Genomic DNA, 17,101 nt, shown 5'->3' with positions numbered 1-17,101 from the left:
AAGCTTGTGCAAAAAGTAGCGGCTTATAGCCCGACAATTACGGTAATATATGATCCAACTGCGTCAGCCATGGAGTGAAAGGTGCCAGTTTAAAACTGTTTTGGACTGAAAAGCTCAATCAGGCTTTCTGGAAAACGCTTGGTTCCAAGTAAAGAAGGCAATAAAAATGCATGGTATTGTACACTGACTGGATATTTTATAAGGTACACGTTGCTGGTATCAGTCTGGATCCTCTATTGCCTTTGTGGCATAGATTTAACAAGGTGCTGGAAACATTCCTCAGAGATTTTGGTCTATATCAGCATAACAGCATCATACGGTTGCTGCAAATTTGTCAGCTGCACATTGCTGACTGAGATCAAGATTGTGGAAGCCATTTGAGTGCAGTTACTTTCCAGAAACCAGTTAGAGATGATTTGAGGTTTGTGACAGGTATATTAATCCTCTTGGAAGCATTCGACCGTGTCCCTCGGGGTGTCCTGTGGGAGGTGTTGCGGGAATATGGGGTGTCTGGCCCATTGCTACGGGCCATTCGGTCCCTATACAACCGTTGCAAGAGCTTGGTTCGCATTGCCGGCAATAAGTCGGACTCGTTCCCGGTGGGTGATGGGCTCTGCCAGGGCTGCCCTTTGTCTCCGGTTCTGTTCATAATTTTTATGGACAGGATTTCTAGGCGCAGCCAAGTGGCAGAGGGCTTTCGCTTTGGTGGCCTCAGAATCTCATCTCTGATTTTTGCAGATGATGTGGTTCTGTTGGCTTCATCGGGTGAGGGCCTCCAGCTCGCACTGGAACGGTTCGCAGCCGAGTGTGAAGCAGCGGGAATGAGGATCAGCACCTCCAAATCCGAGGCCATGGTTCTCAGCCGGAAAAGGGTGGAGTGCCCACTCCGGGTCGGGGATGAGTTCCTGCCCCAAGTGGAGGAGTTCAAGTATCTCGGGGTCTTGTTCGCGAGTGATGGGAGAAGGGAGCCGGAGATCGACAGACGGATTGGGGCTGCAGCTGCAGTAATGCGGACGCTGCACCGGTCCGTCGTGGTGAAGAGGGAGCTGAGTGTAAAAGCGAAGCTCTCAATTTACCGGTCGATCTACGTCCCTACCCTCACCTATGGCCACGAGCTGTGGGTAGTGACCGAAAGAACGAGATCGCGGATACAAGCGGCAGAAATGAGCTTCCTCCGAAGGGTGGCTGGCCTCTCCCTTAGAGATAGGGTGAGAAGTTCGGCCATCCGGGAGGGGCTCAGAGTAGAGCAGCTGCTGCTCCACATCGAAAGGAGCCAGCTGAGGTGGTTCGGGCATCTGACAAGGATGCCCCCTGGGCGCCTCTTGGGTGAGGTGTTCCAGGCATGTCCCACCGGGAGGAGGCCCCGGGGCAGACCCAGGACACGCTGGAGAGATTATATCTCTCGGCTGGCCTGGGAACGCCTTGGTATTCCCCCGGATAAGCTGGAGGAGGTGGCTGGGGAGAGGGAGGTCTGGGCCTCTTTGCTTAGGCTGCTGCCCCCGCGACCCGGCCCCGGACAAAGCGGATGAAGATGGATGGATGGATGGATGGAAGCAGCCATCCAATGATGGGTACTAACATGTGAATTTTTCAGCAGAAAATGATAAAGAAGAAGAATTATTAAATATCAGATGTCCAATTTAAGTGATTCTGTGTGAATTGTAGCCTAGCTGACTGGAGTAACATTAATGTGGTCTTCTGCTGCTAATGGAGGCCACATACTTCAAGGTTCAATGCTGTTGTGCATTCAGAGATTTGTTCTACTACTAGTTTTTGCACCATTCACTCTAAATTCCAGTGATGGTCGTACAGGAAAATCTCAGTAGATCACCAGTTTCTGAATTACTCAGGACAGCCTGTCTCACACCAAAAACCATGTCACATTCAAAGTCACTTAAATGAACTTTCTTTGTACTTTTGATGCTTGGTTTGAGTCAAAAGTGGGAAGAAAGGTCCCACTTTTCTTCCCATCAAGATGTCAGCAGGTCATCTTCACCATGTCTACATGTGATTGACTGAATAGTTATTTGTGTTAAGGAGTTGAACAGGTGTACCTAATAAAGTTTTCCATTAGTGTATACATATGCTGAACACATTATAGTAGATGTGAAATTAAGAAATGAAGAATATCACACATTCATATACTGATGATAGGTATGTTATCGGACCGATATAGAGATATGTTCCCTGAGCTACATCATAACAATGCATATAAACAGAGATACTGCCAAACCTTCACCATGTTCTTAAACAACTTTGGAGATGACCTGAGATAAATATAGCATATGCTGTATATTTTATTATGGCTTTAGTTTATTTTATATTTAGCTCCTGTTAAGCAACATTCAAAAGGAATGCTTATTTAATCAGAGCCAATTGTTGTAACATTAGTCACAACTGGTTTCTTTAAACTTTTTCTGTCAGAATGTAATTTTGGGGGGATTTAAGAGATAATCTGACATATCTAAATAGCACTTGTGATGAATTACAATTATTAAATCATGAAATTAGCTCAGGGTTTTAATCACAAGTTGACAGTTGAGCTTGTTTTAAGACAGCCAGCCTGCAAAATATTTAGTGTCAAAATGATTACTGGATATTCATTTTGTGCTTCATTAATATATGCAATAAGACATTTGTCTTTTTTCTGCATGCATAATTTCACACTCAAAGCAATTAAATCATTACAGGCTGAAAGTCAGATATAATCTTTTATATGACTAGAATAAATATAGAAATACAATTATCATGAGAGTCTGCACTGCAGTTGGTAGTTGACTACTTTGTAAGCAAAAAACAATTATCGTATCTGTAACAGACAATGTGATTGTACACCACTGAGGTCACTGATACAAGATGGAAACTGCAGCCTCTGATGAACGAAATGTTTCGCATGACTGATCAGATTCGTATACCATGTTGCCATCTCATCCTCAAGGTTTCTGCATTAAGGTTAAGTGAGAGGAGGCTTGAATCACAGCCTGCCTTCGAATAGGCTTGCATTTGACTTCCAAAGTGCAAGAGAGAAGCAAAACAAAGGCAAGCAATGGCAGGAGAAAGACAAACAAACAACGAACAAATATTCCCCCAGGAAGCAAAATTGTCGAGTGGGATATGCTGAAGGAGCCAGGAGGGCTCAAGCTGGAGCACTTCTGGAGATTAATAGAGGTTATCTGGAAGTGTGTTTTGGGTTTGAGGGTGTGGTGGACCTGAAGTGGATGGTAGGTGAGGAGGGGGGACACAGTAGGCCCTTAGCCATCCATCACGGTCCACTGTTTGACTCACCAAACACCTGTAGTTGAGCTGCCTCTTCCATTATTCATGCCTACAGGAGGCTGGGATGAAGCAGAGCTTTTTATTTTAGCCGGGTTAATAATTCATGCCCTCTCACACAGCCATGGGAAAGCAGAAACAGAGGCACAGACGAGCAGGGGTCCAGGTGGCTAGTAGAACCCGTCAGAACCTCGACTCTTTTTTGATTAGGGAGTCAGCGGGGGTCGCTCCATGCTCATGGCCTTGCTACCTCCCACAGAGAGCAAGCCAGGGACGGCTTATGTTTGCTAGAGGGCTCTGTACCTGAGTATCTCAACAGTTAGCATCATTCTGAGGAATGAAGGGAGGGTTTCCTGAGGACTGAGCTCAGGTTCTTAAGTGTGGCATTGGTGCAGTAAATGTTTCTGTGAAGTCTATTACTCTCTGAATAGAAATCCCAACAAATGAAACTGGAGCATATCCAAAAATAGTATTTCAATGATTCAAAATGTAAGCCTTTTAAGTCTTGGTTACAACTTAGGTTGAAAGACATAAACCCTGGTGAAAATGATATTTTACACTCCATTTTTTAGATAATACGTGATTTGGGTAAAGTGTAAAAAGTCCAATAACAGTCATAATTACATTAATTTAAGTAAGTCCGTGTACAGAACGGGAAAGGTCAGAGGTGGCCTGGTTTTACAGTACACTGCATATTGGTTTCTTTGAACTTAGGACTTGCAAGTTTACAGTTTGTTTTGGCTTCACAGCTTTTATCGGTGTCTTTACAAAACCAGTGGGCAGAAATGCTTTAGAGAACAAAAGGTAACCCCACTGTTGTTTACAATACTGCTTTAAGACTGAGCTCAGTTTACACTCTTCAGTCTGTAAGTTATTTTTCATATTTGGAACATTAAGGGTCCAGAACAGACTTTGCAGTACATACCTCCTACAGTACTTATTGCCCAGCAGTGTTGCTTCGATTAAAAAGAAGTGTCAATTCAGTTATGATGAAGTCACATCAGTAAAGTAGATGTCTTAACACCTCCCTAGGCCCCTTTTCAGACAGCTCCAGTTGTTACCTCTTTCTCAGCATGTCCAGCAGCAGCTAGCGTTATGGTTCTGCTCGTAATGTCAGGAATTATAACCTCGGCTGTTCCTGCTTTTCACTTCTCATCAATCAGAAGACAAAACAAAAAGAGAGGCTTTCCACTTGACAGGTGCCGCTTGTAGAGAATGTGTTGAAGTGTGTTGATTGATAGCTGTCCAAGAGAGATTTTTTTTTTCCTGTAAAAAAAAAAAAAAAAAAAAAAAGTGAAAATCTCTCTTGTTCTCTCTAACATAACTGTGTAAAGTGTATGCATTTTAGCTACAATGTATCAGATAAATTATAGGTGCAGTTCAGCTGAGAGGACAAATAACCCTAGCTGGAATCTAATGTTTTCCGAGACAATATCCACATGAGAAAATAAGTTTTACTGGCCAAAATATAACAGAAAATGCGTATTGTTAAAACAACAAGAAAGAAATAAGCATGAGAAATTCCTTTAAATAGATGGTTTATACTCCAACACAAAGGTAAATTCATTGAAAGGTAATGGAAAAGCAGAACAGTGCTGATGCTGGTTATTCACACTATATCTGGTCTCAAAACAAACCTGTTAGTCCAAAGCTGCTAGTCCAGTAATGACAAGCGGCCTTATTGGAATTTCTTTCCACCGTCCAGGCCTGAAATAAACTCTCATCATTACACATCTGCCAACGGGGAACCCTATACCATCTTCTAATTGATTAAAATGACTATAAAAGAAAATATCAATGAACACAATGGTAGTTTTTTCTTGAAACTGAATCCCAACTATATTGCCAGTCGAAAGCATGAGAATAAAACTGTTTTTTAGAGTTAAAAGGCAGGGAAATGCTCAGCAAATGTTTAATCAATAGACAGCTCAGAAAGATGAGCTAAATATGTTTAATGACAGTTGTTTTGCTTTTTAAATCATTGATTGAGGCTGACATCAACTATGTAATTTGCACAATGAAAACTCTAGAACTGTGAATTAGTCTTTTTGTTACTTAACAATGATGTGCTGATTCTCATGGATATGGCAATAGTGTATACACGAATGTGCTTCTGCATACGTGTGCTTCAGTAGCTATCCATCCAAAGCGGAGTCTTAGATTATTAATGTGACTGACCTGCGGTTGAACAGTCAAGTGTGGTCTTTTATCCTGAAGCAACTTAAGCACTAAACCCGAAGGAGCTGACTTCTGCTGATTCCCCTTTGTGTGTTTACTCCCCAGCAACCATCACAATGACACCCAGAAACCAATGAATGCTAAATGCTTTGATAAGCTTTTGCTAGGCTTCAGGTTTTTGTGACTGCTAACATTGTTTTGCTGTGGTTTTACTCTGTTTAGTGTCCAAGCTTTTTCTCTCTGTCACTAGTTCTTTAAGAGGTCAAATGCCCGTTAGAATCTGCTTCTGCAGTCACAAATGTGTTTGTACTTGTACTTTTCTAACTTTCCTTTTACAATAGAAAACATCTTCAGTGTATAAAAGAAGTTGTGGGGTTTTCACAGTTACTGAGCAATAAAGTGAAATGTAATAATTAAAAATTAAATATTATAAATAAGGATGCAATGTGTCATAGAAAAGACTGTGCGTGTATGGTGGTAATTTACCGGCACAAATACAGGATGCAGAAGACAGGAGTAAAATATTAACAAGCTTTTAATGCTGATAAGTCAAGAAATTACAAAGTCTAACATCTGGGGATGAACAAAGAGCAAAACCACGGAATCCAAACATCCAAGATTTATTGGAATGTACAAGAAGCACAGGGAATCCAGACTCAGAAAACACTAGGAATCCCAATACAGGAAATGTTCTACTACAAGGACACACAACTACACATACAACACAACAAACGACAAATGGGAGAAGTAATGGGTGGAGAACTAACACAGCTGAAGATGATGAACATAACGAGACAGGGCAAGTTAAAGTCAGTACCAGACACAGAACAGCTAGCAAATCAAGCAGGAAGTAAAACACAACTAAACAGGCAAAGGGATTAAGTAATCTGATTCAACAGATAGATTTTTTTTTTGTTTTGTTTGTTAGTTTTTAACAATACAATAATAATAAGTGCAAATCTAATAACGGATGGCCTGAAAACAGAAATACAGATGAGGTTTTTGTAAAAATGTACCACTTTTTTGTACTTTTAACATAACATTTTATAGTAGTTTCTTTAGAAAGCATAAAATAAAATAATCTCCCCCCCCCAACCATGGAGATACACGCACACGCACTGCTTGAAACATCAAGTTAAAACTGAGGGATATCTTCCAATTTACACGTAGTGTAAAAACTGCAGAAAGGGTTTAAGGTGTCCTTTGAGAAGGAATGATAGTAAAAAACAAAATAAATCAGTTTAGACTTGAGGAAAATGAAATGCTGATGCTCACAAATCAGGACATGGCATTATCACAACATTTTAAATTGTCACGAACTAGAGTGAGAAGTATCATGAAGAAATTCAAAGAGTGCTGTCATGTTTCGGCTGTGTGGCAGGCAGGGATTGGACCCAAACGCAAACTCACGGGGACAGAACTTGAACTCAAAAGCACAGCTTTATTGCTGGAAAATAGAACACAAGCAATACAAAACTAAACCGGGAAAAGCTAATTAAAATGCATACGGGGAGAATCACACACAGCATGAGGGAGACTACAACACTGACAAAGAGAAACACAGGGCTTAAATACACAGAGGGATAACGAGGGAATGAGACACAGAAGGAGAGCACAGCTGGGAGTAATCAGGCTGGACGAGACAAGGGAAGCAAAACTAGAAACACGCACATGAGACATGGACCTTCAAAGTAAAACAGGAAACACATTGACTGAACTCTAAACATGCAAACTTAACAGCAACTGAGAAGACAGACTATAGGGACCAGAAACATGGTACAAAGAGGTCACAGTAGACACAACATTGAACACAGGGAAGCCATATTACAAAGCCAAAGAACTAAACCTATGATAACCATAACTGAAATCTAGGGAAACAAGAAACAGTACAACAAAGGACTCAAAACATAATCCATAATATAAAAACACGAGATCTCTTCAAAATAAAACTGGAAACATGAGAGGCAGACATGACAACATAAGACAACAGACATGAAACACACGAAGGGCAAGGGAGACTTCACAGGGGTTGAAAACACAAGGGGGAACTAATAAGCAAATGAACATAGGAAACCTAATGAGCTTAAACATACTATAAACATCAAAATGAACTAAAACTCAAAACACTGGGTCATAAGACCCAGGATCGTGACATGTGCAATAGAAAACAAGCTTGAAGGAGGTTTGATGCAAAAGATTTCAAAGACTCTGAAGAGAAATACTGTAGCCTCAAATAAGACAATCATGAGAACCCTGAACAGAAATTACCTGGGAGGTTGCCGAGCAAGAAAACAGAAGAGACCTTCAAACCGCTATCAAATGTCAAGGCCAACTTGGAGAAATACTATGCATACTAGAAGTGCGTTCTTTTTAAACATCCAAAATAAAACTAGCATGTTTGGAAAAGCTTTTGCAAAAATTCCTTGTTCTGTTTAACCGCACTTTGGAAATACTGAACTTTTCATAGGGGGCTAATAATTCTACCCTCATGTGTATTTGTGCATTTCACTGTAGGTCACACTAGGACACTGTAGCAGTAATAATGTGCCAAAATTTTTCTCTTATACTGTTGACAAAATCGCCAGACCTAACTTCATGTTACAGTTTTTTACAGACGCTAGGACACATTTCTCAATACTTAGGTCACTTTTGCAAAACTCCTCACACAGTGAGCACAACAGAAGTCTATGTGGGCTAAACTGAGGATCAGTTATCATTGTTTTGGCACAAAATGCTTTCAATGACTACATCTCTCAAATTTCATGAATTATCTTCTCACTCAGACACAACAACTGCCAAAAATCTTTGTACGTACAGGACATTTTGCATGTGCTTACATACTGTTTTCAAAACTGTTAAACTTATGGCCAAAACAATAACACAATGCAAAACTTGAAAAGACAGCAAAATCCAACAGCAATATTTTATTGAAACATATTTTAAATCTAAAAATGCAGTTTAACCAGCCACAGCTTATTCTCATTGTAGATGAACATCTACACAGGTGTTACTCCTTCAATTTTTCAACTCCTTCAATTCTGGCAGCCAGAAGATTCTTTCCTAGGTGTATTGCCCTAGATGACATAAGATGTGATGTGGATGAGAACCTGTGGCCAAATGGAGAAGACCGAGTAGATTAGCATTACTATTGTATGTGTATCAGTGGATGGTGTGTATACAAATTCTTGTATTTTGGGATTACTTAGTGCAAAAAAATAAAAATACATAAACAAATATTAACGAATTCTGCATGATGTCTGATTCATTCCAGTAACATATATTGAAATTATAAACAGAGATGTGTCCTTGTTTTACACAAGAAAACACTGTGTAATGCTACATGTTGTTAGTGTTTTTTAGGTCATTGTTTTGTGGGTGACAAAGTGTGTTTGTCAGCTGTCAACCTTTGCTAGTGTTCTGGAAGAATGAGTTTATTTGAGACCTGAATAAAGTGTTTTGGTAGTTGTAGTGCATTTTGAATGTGAAATGAACTGCTGTGCCAAGCTGAAGGTCAGTTAGGAGAATTGTGTGAAGAGTTTTGCAAAAGTGACCTAAGTTTTGGGAAATGTGTCCTAGCGTCTGTAAAAAACTGTAAGCCACACCATGAATCTACTCCGTTTACAGCTTCCTACAAAAGTAATATAAGACCTACTAATTTTCAAATTGTCTCTCACACCCGTGATTCCCGAGGACTGCCACATGGAAGTGAAAATTAAATTGTGGCTCCCCAAACAGCAAGCTCTGTATTATCAGCTGCAGCTCTAAGCAGCAGAAAGATCACACTTCAATACAGCTTTTGGATTGCTTTGCTCAGAACACTGATTGTGTGTGGTAAGGTCCTTATTGATTCAACTGGTGAGACCCCGCTAACTTCTAACTGAATAGCACTAAAGTGCAAATATTCACACAGGAACACCTGTTCTTATATCAACCTTTCTGCCTGTCTGTCTCTGTGTGTGCGTGTGTGTGTGTGTGTGTGTGTGTGTGTCTGTGTCTGTGTTGGTATTAAAGTCTGTCTAGCATCACAGGCCAAGTCACAGAGTCACTTGTGTTCTACTTTTTAAAACCAACAAAGAACAGCATTCACCTCCCAGAGTATTTTTAGAGATTTGCTTAAAGTGAGCGTAGTAGCTACAAACTGCATCTTTCAATCCATTATATTAATATTCATGAAAACATCTGAGAATACTTATTCCAGTTGTATGCCATCATGAATAATAATATTCCCTCTGTCTGCATGGAAATCATTGACCAAGATGCACACTGCATTACATCTGACTACTACTGAGTGCCATTTTTTTGTAAGAGCTCAGGTTTTAGAATTATAAACATACCATGCTGGGAAAATGAGCACCTTGAACCTGTCAGACTTTCAAGAGATATAAATTGCTTAAGATGTAGCATCAAAACAAGAACTTTTTTTTTAATGGAAAAGTTACTATTCCAAGGCGAGTCAGATGGTAAGAATCGATAGCAATGGTAATGGATATTTTTTTAGTACTAGCTTGACTTTTGTATATTTAAAGTTCGACTATTTACTTTAATATTAAAGTATTATAACAATTTCTTTACTAGTTTGATACTTGGTGTTTAGTAATTAGAACCAGGCATGCTCAGCTGAGGTACACAGCAGTGACATTACTTCTGAAGGTATTTCATCATAACCCAATTTATTTAACAGATTGGAAATTTAAGCTGGCGCTGGATGAAAATGTAAGACATCACTTTGTAGTTAATTCTACAAAGAACACTGTCTGGTGATTGTGTTGTGAACATCTGTGCTGTGAACATCTGTATATAATGTGAATATTGTTTTTTGAATTATTTAAATATTTTTGTCTCGACTAATGTACTGGATCAAAAGGCAAACACGGCCATAAAGCTCTGCTGCTAAAATAATCAGCAATCACCAATGCTAATGTTCATTAAGCGTTTTATTTATGCTCAACATCCACATGCATTCCAAGGTCAATGTGTGCAACTTTTAGAGGTTCTCAGTCATAACGAAGCAAAAACATTATGCTCTTTTATTATAACAGCAGCAGTGTGGTATTTTTTGTGTGATAATTTTCACCTTTTGATTATGAGTGATCATGAGCGTCAGAAATGTATTTTGGATTTTTTTAATGAATAGATAGGTTAGTTTGTTTCAAATCATCAAATGTTTAAAACATTTAGATTTTTTTTTTTAAACATTTTAATTTTAAATATTTCTAGAACATCTTAGACAATTTTCTTAGTTATATATAGTAACCCAGGTCATCTTCCAATTATATTGGAATTCAAGTGGGCAATCTACTGATAGTTTTTTTTCTGTCATATTTGCTCAACCCATCATGGCAGTTGAATGGAAATAGCCTTTTCCTCATGTTTGTGACTATGAATGCCATGCTTTTTTCATATTTTAATGAGCCAATACTCATTTGGCACACTTATATTTGCATGTGTGCCAAATTACAAGTCCTGATTCAATGTTATGGTAAGAAAAGCTAGTGAAGTGTTTGTCTTCACTTTGAGATATCCATGCTCAAACAATGCCTCAGATTTCAATGTGTGAAAAAATACCTGAAAGTGGGCAGGTTTAAAACAAACAACCTAAAACAAACAAACCTTCACCAACAGTTTATGCCATAACTGGCCTTATAAATAGTCAAATAAGAACACAAACCATTTGCAGTATTTCCTTCTGCTTCCTAACTTCTTATTTCTTCCCTGTCTCTAGGTCACCCGATAGTCGTCTGTTTCAAGGATAACCTCATTTGAAACCAGACACTGTTTCTTTGATCAACACCGTTGGACAATTGGATGTCGTGTTTTGAGAATTGGTGGTAACCAGGGACCAATGAGGACAACAATCACGGACATTCAAGTGAATGAACCAGGGACCAGGGAGGATCGTATAAGACTACATATCCAAACAAATTCCTGACATTTGATCTAGCATCAACAATAGCTGTCTCTGAACTCTACTGCCCACCAAATCTCTCTTTGTATTATAGTTTTATTCCTTTGGACTAGAGATCTCAACAGTGAAGATATATATTGACTAAAGGACTCTGGATAACAGAAAAAAAAATCACTCTTGAAACAAAACCATGTGATGTGAAACTTTTGTGTTATTTTCTTGCCACAAAGAGCCCCAGGACTCTTGATGCATATCTGTGTTGATCTCGTGAGATCATAAGCATTTCCGTTCCTTTTAGCCTTATGGAGCAGATATCTCTTCTGTTTCTTTTTGTTAATTTAAAGTGTTTTGTCTTTTTTAAGTTTGTTAGGATGTCAAGTCTTCTTTCTGAAAGACAAAAAGACAATGCCACAACAATGAAACCAAGAAAAAAATGTAAGATGTTTCGCTACAGCTCACCAAGGGTCAACATAGCTCAGTTCTGCCAAAATGTTTTAATGGTATCTGTTGTTTTCAAAGCCTGGTGACTACTATTCATTACAAATGTCAGTATTATATCAATAAATCTAACTTAATGGATATTGCTGTTTAAAAAAGAAAGTTTGATTTTTATTTTTTTATTTTTTTACAGTTTCTCTTTCTGTTGAGGCATTTTGCATACCAGGCCATAGTGCTGTATAGGCAGGAGCTGTTGGGACTTAAAATTAGCAGGTCAAGCAAATAATCTGACAAAAAAAGCAGGAAGAGGGGGAGAGCTCACAGCTAATCAAGGTTGTGTTCATGGTGGATTTGAAATCTGAAAATCAGCAAATGCAAAAGTAGGCCATGTTCAAAAATACAAATGGGTGAAATCTCATTGCAACGTTCTTCTCAAAATTAACAGACTTAAAAAAAAGTATCTGAAATCTGGTCCAGGGAGATAATTATCTCTTACCCTAAACAACCTTAATCCTATTTGGTTCATTTCCCAAAGTAGATGTTAGTGTCATCCTTGGTTTATTGCATTAAATTAATGCTACCCATCACAATCAAATTATAGGACTTATTTACTTGTTTTTTGAGATCCCATGAGGCTTTTTCTGTTATAAATCCAAAATCCTTGTTACTATGTGTAGTAAAATAAAGCTTCTGAGGGAGTTAGACTGAAGAGTGTACAACAGGAGGTTGGAAGACAATCAGTAAAAGGCACAGGATTATTTAGCCCTAATGACGTAGCCATTTGAATCAGTGGAGTTCAAGATCAAATAAAACGTCCGTTCATCTTGACACATATAATATAGTTATTATAGTTACTGATGGACGGGAAGCTCTATCATGAAAATTGGTTAGAACTGGGTTTCTTAGAGAAGTCATAAGAAAGTTAGGGATGCAATTATAGTTCACCTGCATGTGATGTATACCTTAGGGACAGGAAATCACAGTATATTATGTGCCACCCTTTTCTGATATGATAATAAAATAAATTATAATGTATATTTCCTCTATAGGTGTCATGTTTATGACTCTAGGAAAATATCATATAATCTGTGCAAAAATGGCATTTTAGTAATTTCTTTCTGTAAATTTTTTTTTTTTTTAAAAATCAAACATTACTTTGTGCTACACTTTCATAAATCCAGAGATTGCAAAAGAGAGAAAAAAAGAAAAAGCTTCAGTCTAGACTCAAAACAAACCCTCACTTTATGAGGAATTTCATATTTTCTAAGTCAATTTCCATCTGTAAGTGAAGCGGTACATTTGCCACAGAATGCTTCTTATACTAAACACAATTAATTAAGCAAAAAATGTAAAAAGCTTGCTCCCAAAGACCAGACCCCAGGGACTGATGCTGAAGGGGAGGAATGAGAAGGTTTGCTATGGTTAAGTGATCCAGGTTGCCTCTTGTTTGGTTAGAAATCATTAAATTACAGTAATGACTAATTTCTCATTCCTGCATGCAATTCACTGGAGACCACCATGGATTTAATAAAGACCTGGCGATGAATTACAAACAGTGAATGGCTGAGGAAAAGCTATGTGATTATACAGAGTAATTCATAAGTGCATTAATAAAACAATACAGAAACATTGCTAAATCATTTGAGATAAAGGCTATTTGCATAATTCATTAAGATTAATCAGACCAGGCAATCTAACACAGTGCTCCAAGGAAAAGAGGGAGAAGACATGAATCCGTTCCCCTGGAAAACCCTTTCTATCTACAAACAATGATACAAATCTACCCTTGGATCAGAGAATTAACCTCTGTGCACTTACAGCCCCTGCAGTGCTGAAACACAATCCTTCAGTCATTCACCTTTATGCGGGCTAATATTCTATTAATAATGAAAGATCTTTTCATACCATTGCTCCTCTGGGTTTTGTTGCTTTGCCATAAAAGACCTTCACAGAAGTTGAATGGAAATACAGGTTTTGTGTTTGGAAACCACAGTGCAAAGCTGAGGTCTGGCTGTTTGACAATTTTGTCATTTACTTCTGTATTTCTGAAGTTAAATAACTTCAAAAACTTCAAAAAAACTTGAAACTGCTGTGGCCCTCACTCCAGACTTTATCGCAATCAGCTCTAATTGGGCACTAGTGTGATTAAGCATTTGTTTGTTTAGTAACATTATATCAGAAAGATCTTGTAGAACTACAAAATTGATTTTGCTTTACAACTCTGAATGAGTAGTATATCATCGAATATATTTCTTAGTTTTCGATATATAAGGACCCAAGCAGGCAGACATGCAAACAACGAGTAAACAATTACTGTTGTTAAATGGACTGATTTTTGTACAGTTATTTTCTACTCTCCTGGAGCACTCAAAGCGCTTTTTACAACATGCCACATTCACCCATTCACACAAATACTTTCTTCTATGCTTTTTAGTGCTTACTTTCTAACATTCACACACATTCATACACCAATGGATGCATCAGAGAGCATTTTTGGGATATTTGGCCTGCAGACTGGGGGAGCCAGGGATCGAATGAGTATATGACCTGCTCTACCTCCTGAGCTACAGCTAATTGTTAAATCTAAAGGACTACAAAGTCAAAAAACTTACTAGAAACTAGAAAATAAAAGGACTACACTTACCTGCCAGTTCATTAGTTACACAGTTTTTAGTACCTGGATGCATTTGTTTTCCTTTCAGAACTTAATTCTTTGTGGCGTAGATTTAGCACGGTGCAGAAAACAGTAATTTTGATCCATATCACAATTTTTAGCTGCTCATCTGAATTTCCCAAATCCACCACATCTCAATGATGCTGTGTTGGACTGAGATTTGTTGACTGTCAAGGCCATTCAAGTTCAGTGAACGCACTGTCAACATCAAGAAGCCAGCACGAAATAATTTTTGACATGCCATATTATCCAGCAGGAAGCAACAATCACACCGTGGTTATAAAGGGATGGGCATGGTCAGCCACAATACTCAGGTACCCTGTGATGTTTAAATTATGCTCAGTCGGTATGACGGGGACCAAAGTATTAACCCCTCCACATTATATTGAACTATTGATACAAGGCAAGACAGATCCATGCTTTCAGGTTGTTGACATCAAACATGTAACATGTGAGCCTGTAAAAATTGTAGCCTCAGTTTCCTGTTCTTAGTTGACAGGAGTGGCATCCGGTATGGTTTTCTGCTGCTGTACCACTAATTCAAGGTTCAAGGTTGTGCATCCAGAGATGCTTTTCTGCATACTGGTGTTGTAACAATGGGTTATTTGAGTTTTTATAGACTTTTTGTCAGCTAGAAGCAGTCTCTCATTCTCCTTTCACCTTTAACCTTTTAGTGTGTGTGTGTGTGTGTGTGTGTGTCTCCTTTAAGGATTTTTCATAGTAGAGAGAGAGATGAAATGATAATCTAGGAATTTCTCTGGATAGATGGGAGAGAGAGAGAGCTAGTGAGAGTGAGACTGATAGAGGGAATGGGAAAACACCAGGATAAAATAGTTATACCTGAAGACAACTGCAAGACATAATTGCTTCCCATAGTTACTATAAATACAAAAAAAGTTATAAATAAAGAAAGCGATAGCACAATAGATAGCACTTTATGAGAAAGTTTGAGAATGACATGGCCTATGCCATGTCTCCAGCGTTTTTCCCAGCAACCCCCTCCTACCTCTGCTCTGTGTCCTGTAGTTCCATTCGTCTTACATTGTCACCTTGCACCTTGTCACCCACCCTTCACCTGATCATTTTATCAACCTCAGGTGTATCAGTTGTTTCAAGGTTTTGGTTCTAGTTTTATGTTTTGTTCTTTATAAAGTACTTTGTTCTAGCCAGGTTTACCCTTGCCTGATGGTCTGCCCTACCTGCTTTGCATATACAACCAACCTTTGGTTAGCCTCCCTCCATATTCCACTGCCATTCCAAGCTAAATTCCAAAACCAAGACAGAGACTGGTTTCCATTTCTCTCCTCATTTCCCAAAACTATGCTCTCCATCCAGCAGTCACGCTTTCTACAGCTCCCTACGCCATCGATCATCTTTAAACCCAAGTTTTAGCATTAAAGTCTTTAAAAGTTTCCCTGAGTCTGTTTGCTTTCTTTGCATCCACAACAGTAAAGTAATTTTGCAACTGTAAAATTACCATGACAGGAATCACAGGATATTTTTAATGACAACTGCAAGTAGAAATCTGGCGTGATAGAAGGAATGCATCCTTGCTTGAGTTGTCAATGTAGCAACTTTGCTTTTTGATATTGCATTGCACTGGAATGCACTGGACAAAACACATCACACTAAATGTTTTTGCCAAGTCATCACAAGTGTTTCTGACACCCCTACTGTGGAGCCAGACTGGTCTGATTAGCATGCCAGTTTTTCCAGCACAGGGATGATGCTGGTCTGTACAAAACCTTTGCTGTTTTAACCTGTTAAGTTTATAATCTGGGCTGTACAATTACTATAAATGTACTGGATTTGGTTTATGTGCTTTTAAAAATTTTTGTGAATAATGAATGTAAATCATAACTGAGATGAGAGTATTAATCTTTGGAACCAGGTGACATCAGTTAGTGATACTGGTAACCAGTTTGAACATTTGTTTGAAAATGAACTGAACACCTCTGGTGCCACTCTCATAGTTGCTGGGTAAATATATTCCTACAGCCAATAACATTTCAATTTTGTGCTGAATTGTCTTTAAATGCTGCAATTTTCCTGTCAAATTATTAAACCTCCTCCCTATTTTTTTTCTTATCAGGAAGAAAAATAGCTCAGAAATTGCATTTAAATCATCCTGCACATTAAACTTCTCCAGTGTATCTCCTGCTAATGGAATTCTTTGAGGTGTGTTATAGTGCGTAGGTTATTAGCTTATAGCTAGTTTCATTGCAATTTTTACAGACTGATGCCTCTGAAGCTGTTGATTAAAATCCTCCCATAACTCCTCCCAGGAATAAATTCCCTGGTCAGCCATCTGTAGTAGAAAATAATGTCAGTAAAATGGCATTTCTAGCTGTGGTCAGGGAGATGCACACGTCTTATTGGCAGTGGATGAGACTGACTCGCCAATCCTATTTTTATTGGAAGGCCATTATTAGACCTAAATTTCAGGTAAACCTTATCTCAGAGTAGCAGCTTCCCAATGGTACCCCCCTCCCCTTTGGTAACATCTAAATGTAATAAAATAATAAATCTAAATAATTGAAGAGCACTAAACCAATTTGCTCATGTTTTGGGCTTATCTAATCAAACAAACAAACTGAAAAAATATACAAATCTAATTTTCCTACTCATAAAAA

General features: G+C 38.5%; 1 protein-coding gene across 1 annotated transcript in view; it reads left to right on the top strand.

Annotated features, from left to right (window-relative positions):
* Nucleotides 1–11,933, top strand: part of LOC147331223 (chemokine-like protein TAFA-2) — a 117,005-nt gene extending 105,072 nt beyond the window's left edge. The window contains exon 5 of the mRNA XM_086293390.1: nucleotides 11,174–11,933. Within this exon, the coding sequence (XP_086149516.1) occupies nucleotides 11,174–11,185 (12 nt within the window). The 3' untranslated portion in view covers nucleotides 11,186–11,933. The remainder of the gene's footprint in view (nucleotides 1–11,173) is intronic.
* The last annotated feature ends 5,168 nt before the right edge of the window (nucleotides 11,934–17,101 follow it).

The sequence above is a fragment of the Aulonocara sp. 'chitande type north' Nkhata Bay genome, linkage group LG5, assembly GCF_057382095.1.
Source record: "Aulonocara sp. 'chitande type north' Nkhata Bay isolate Kocher_YH1m ecotype deep benthic linkage group LG5, A_spYH_male_GT1.1, whole genome shotgun sequence".
Taxonomy (NCBI): domain Eukaryota; kingdom Metazoa; phylum Chordata; class Actinopteri; order Cichliformes; family Cichlidae; genus Aulonocara; species Aulonocara sp. 'chitande type north' Nkhata Bay.
The sequence above is the reverse complement of the archived record's forward strand: the minus strand, read 5'-3'. Positions and strand labels throughout refer to the sequence as shown.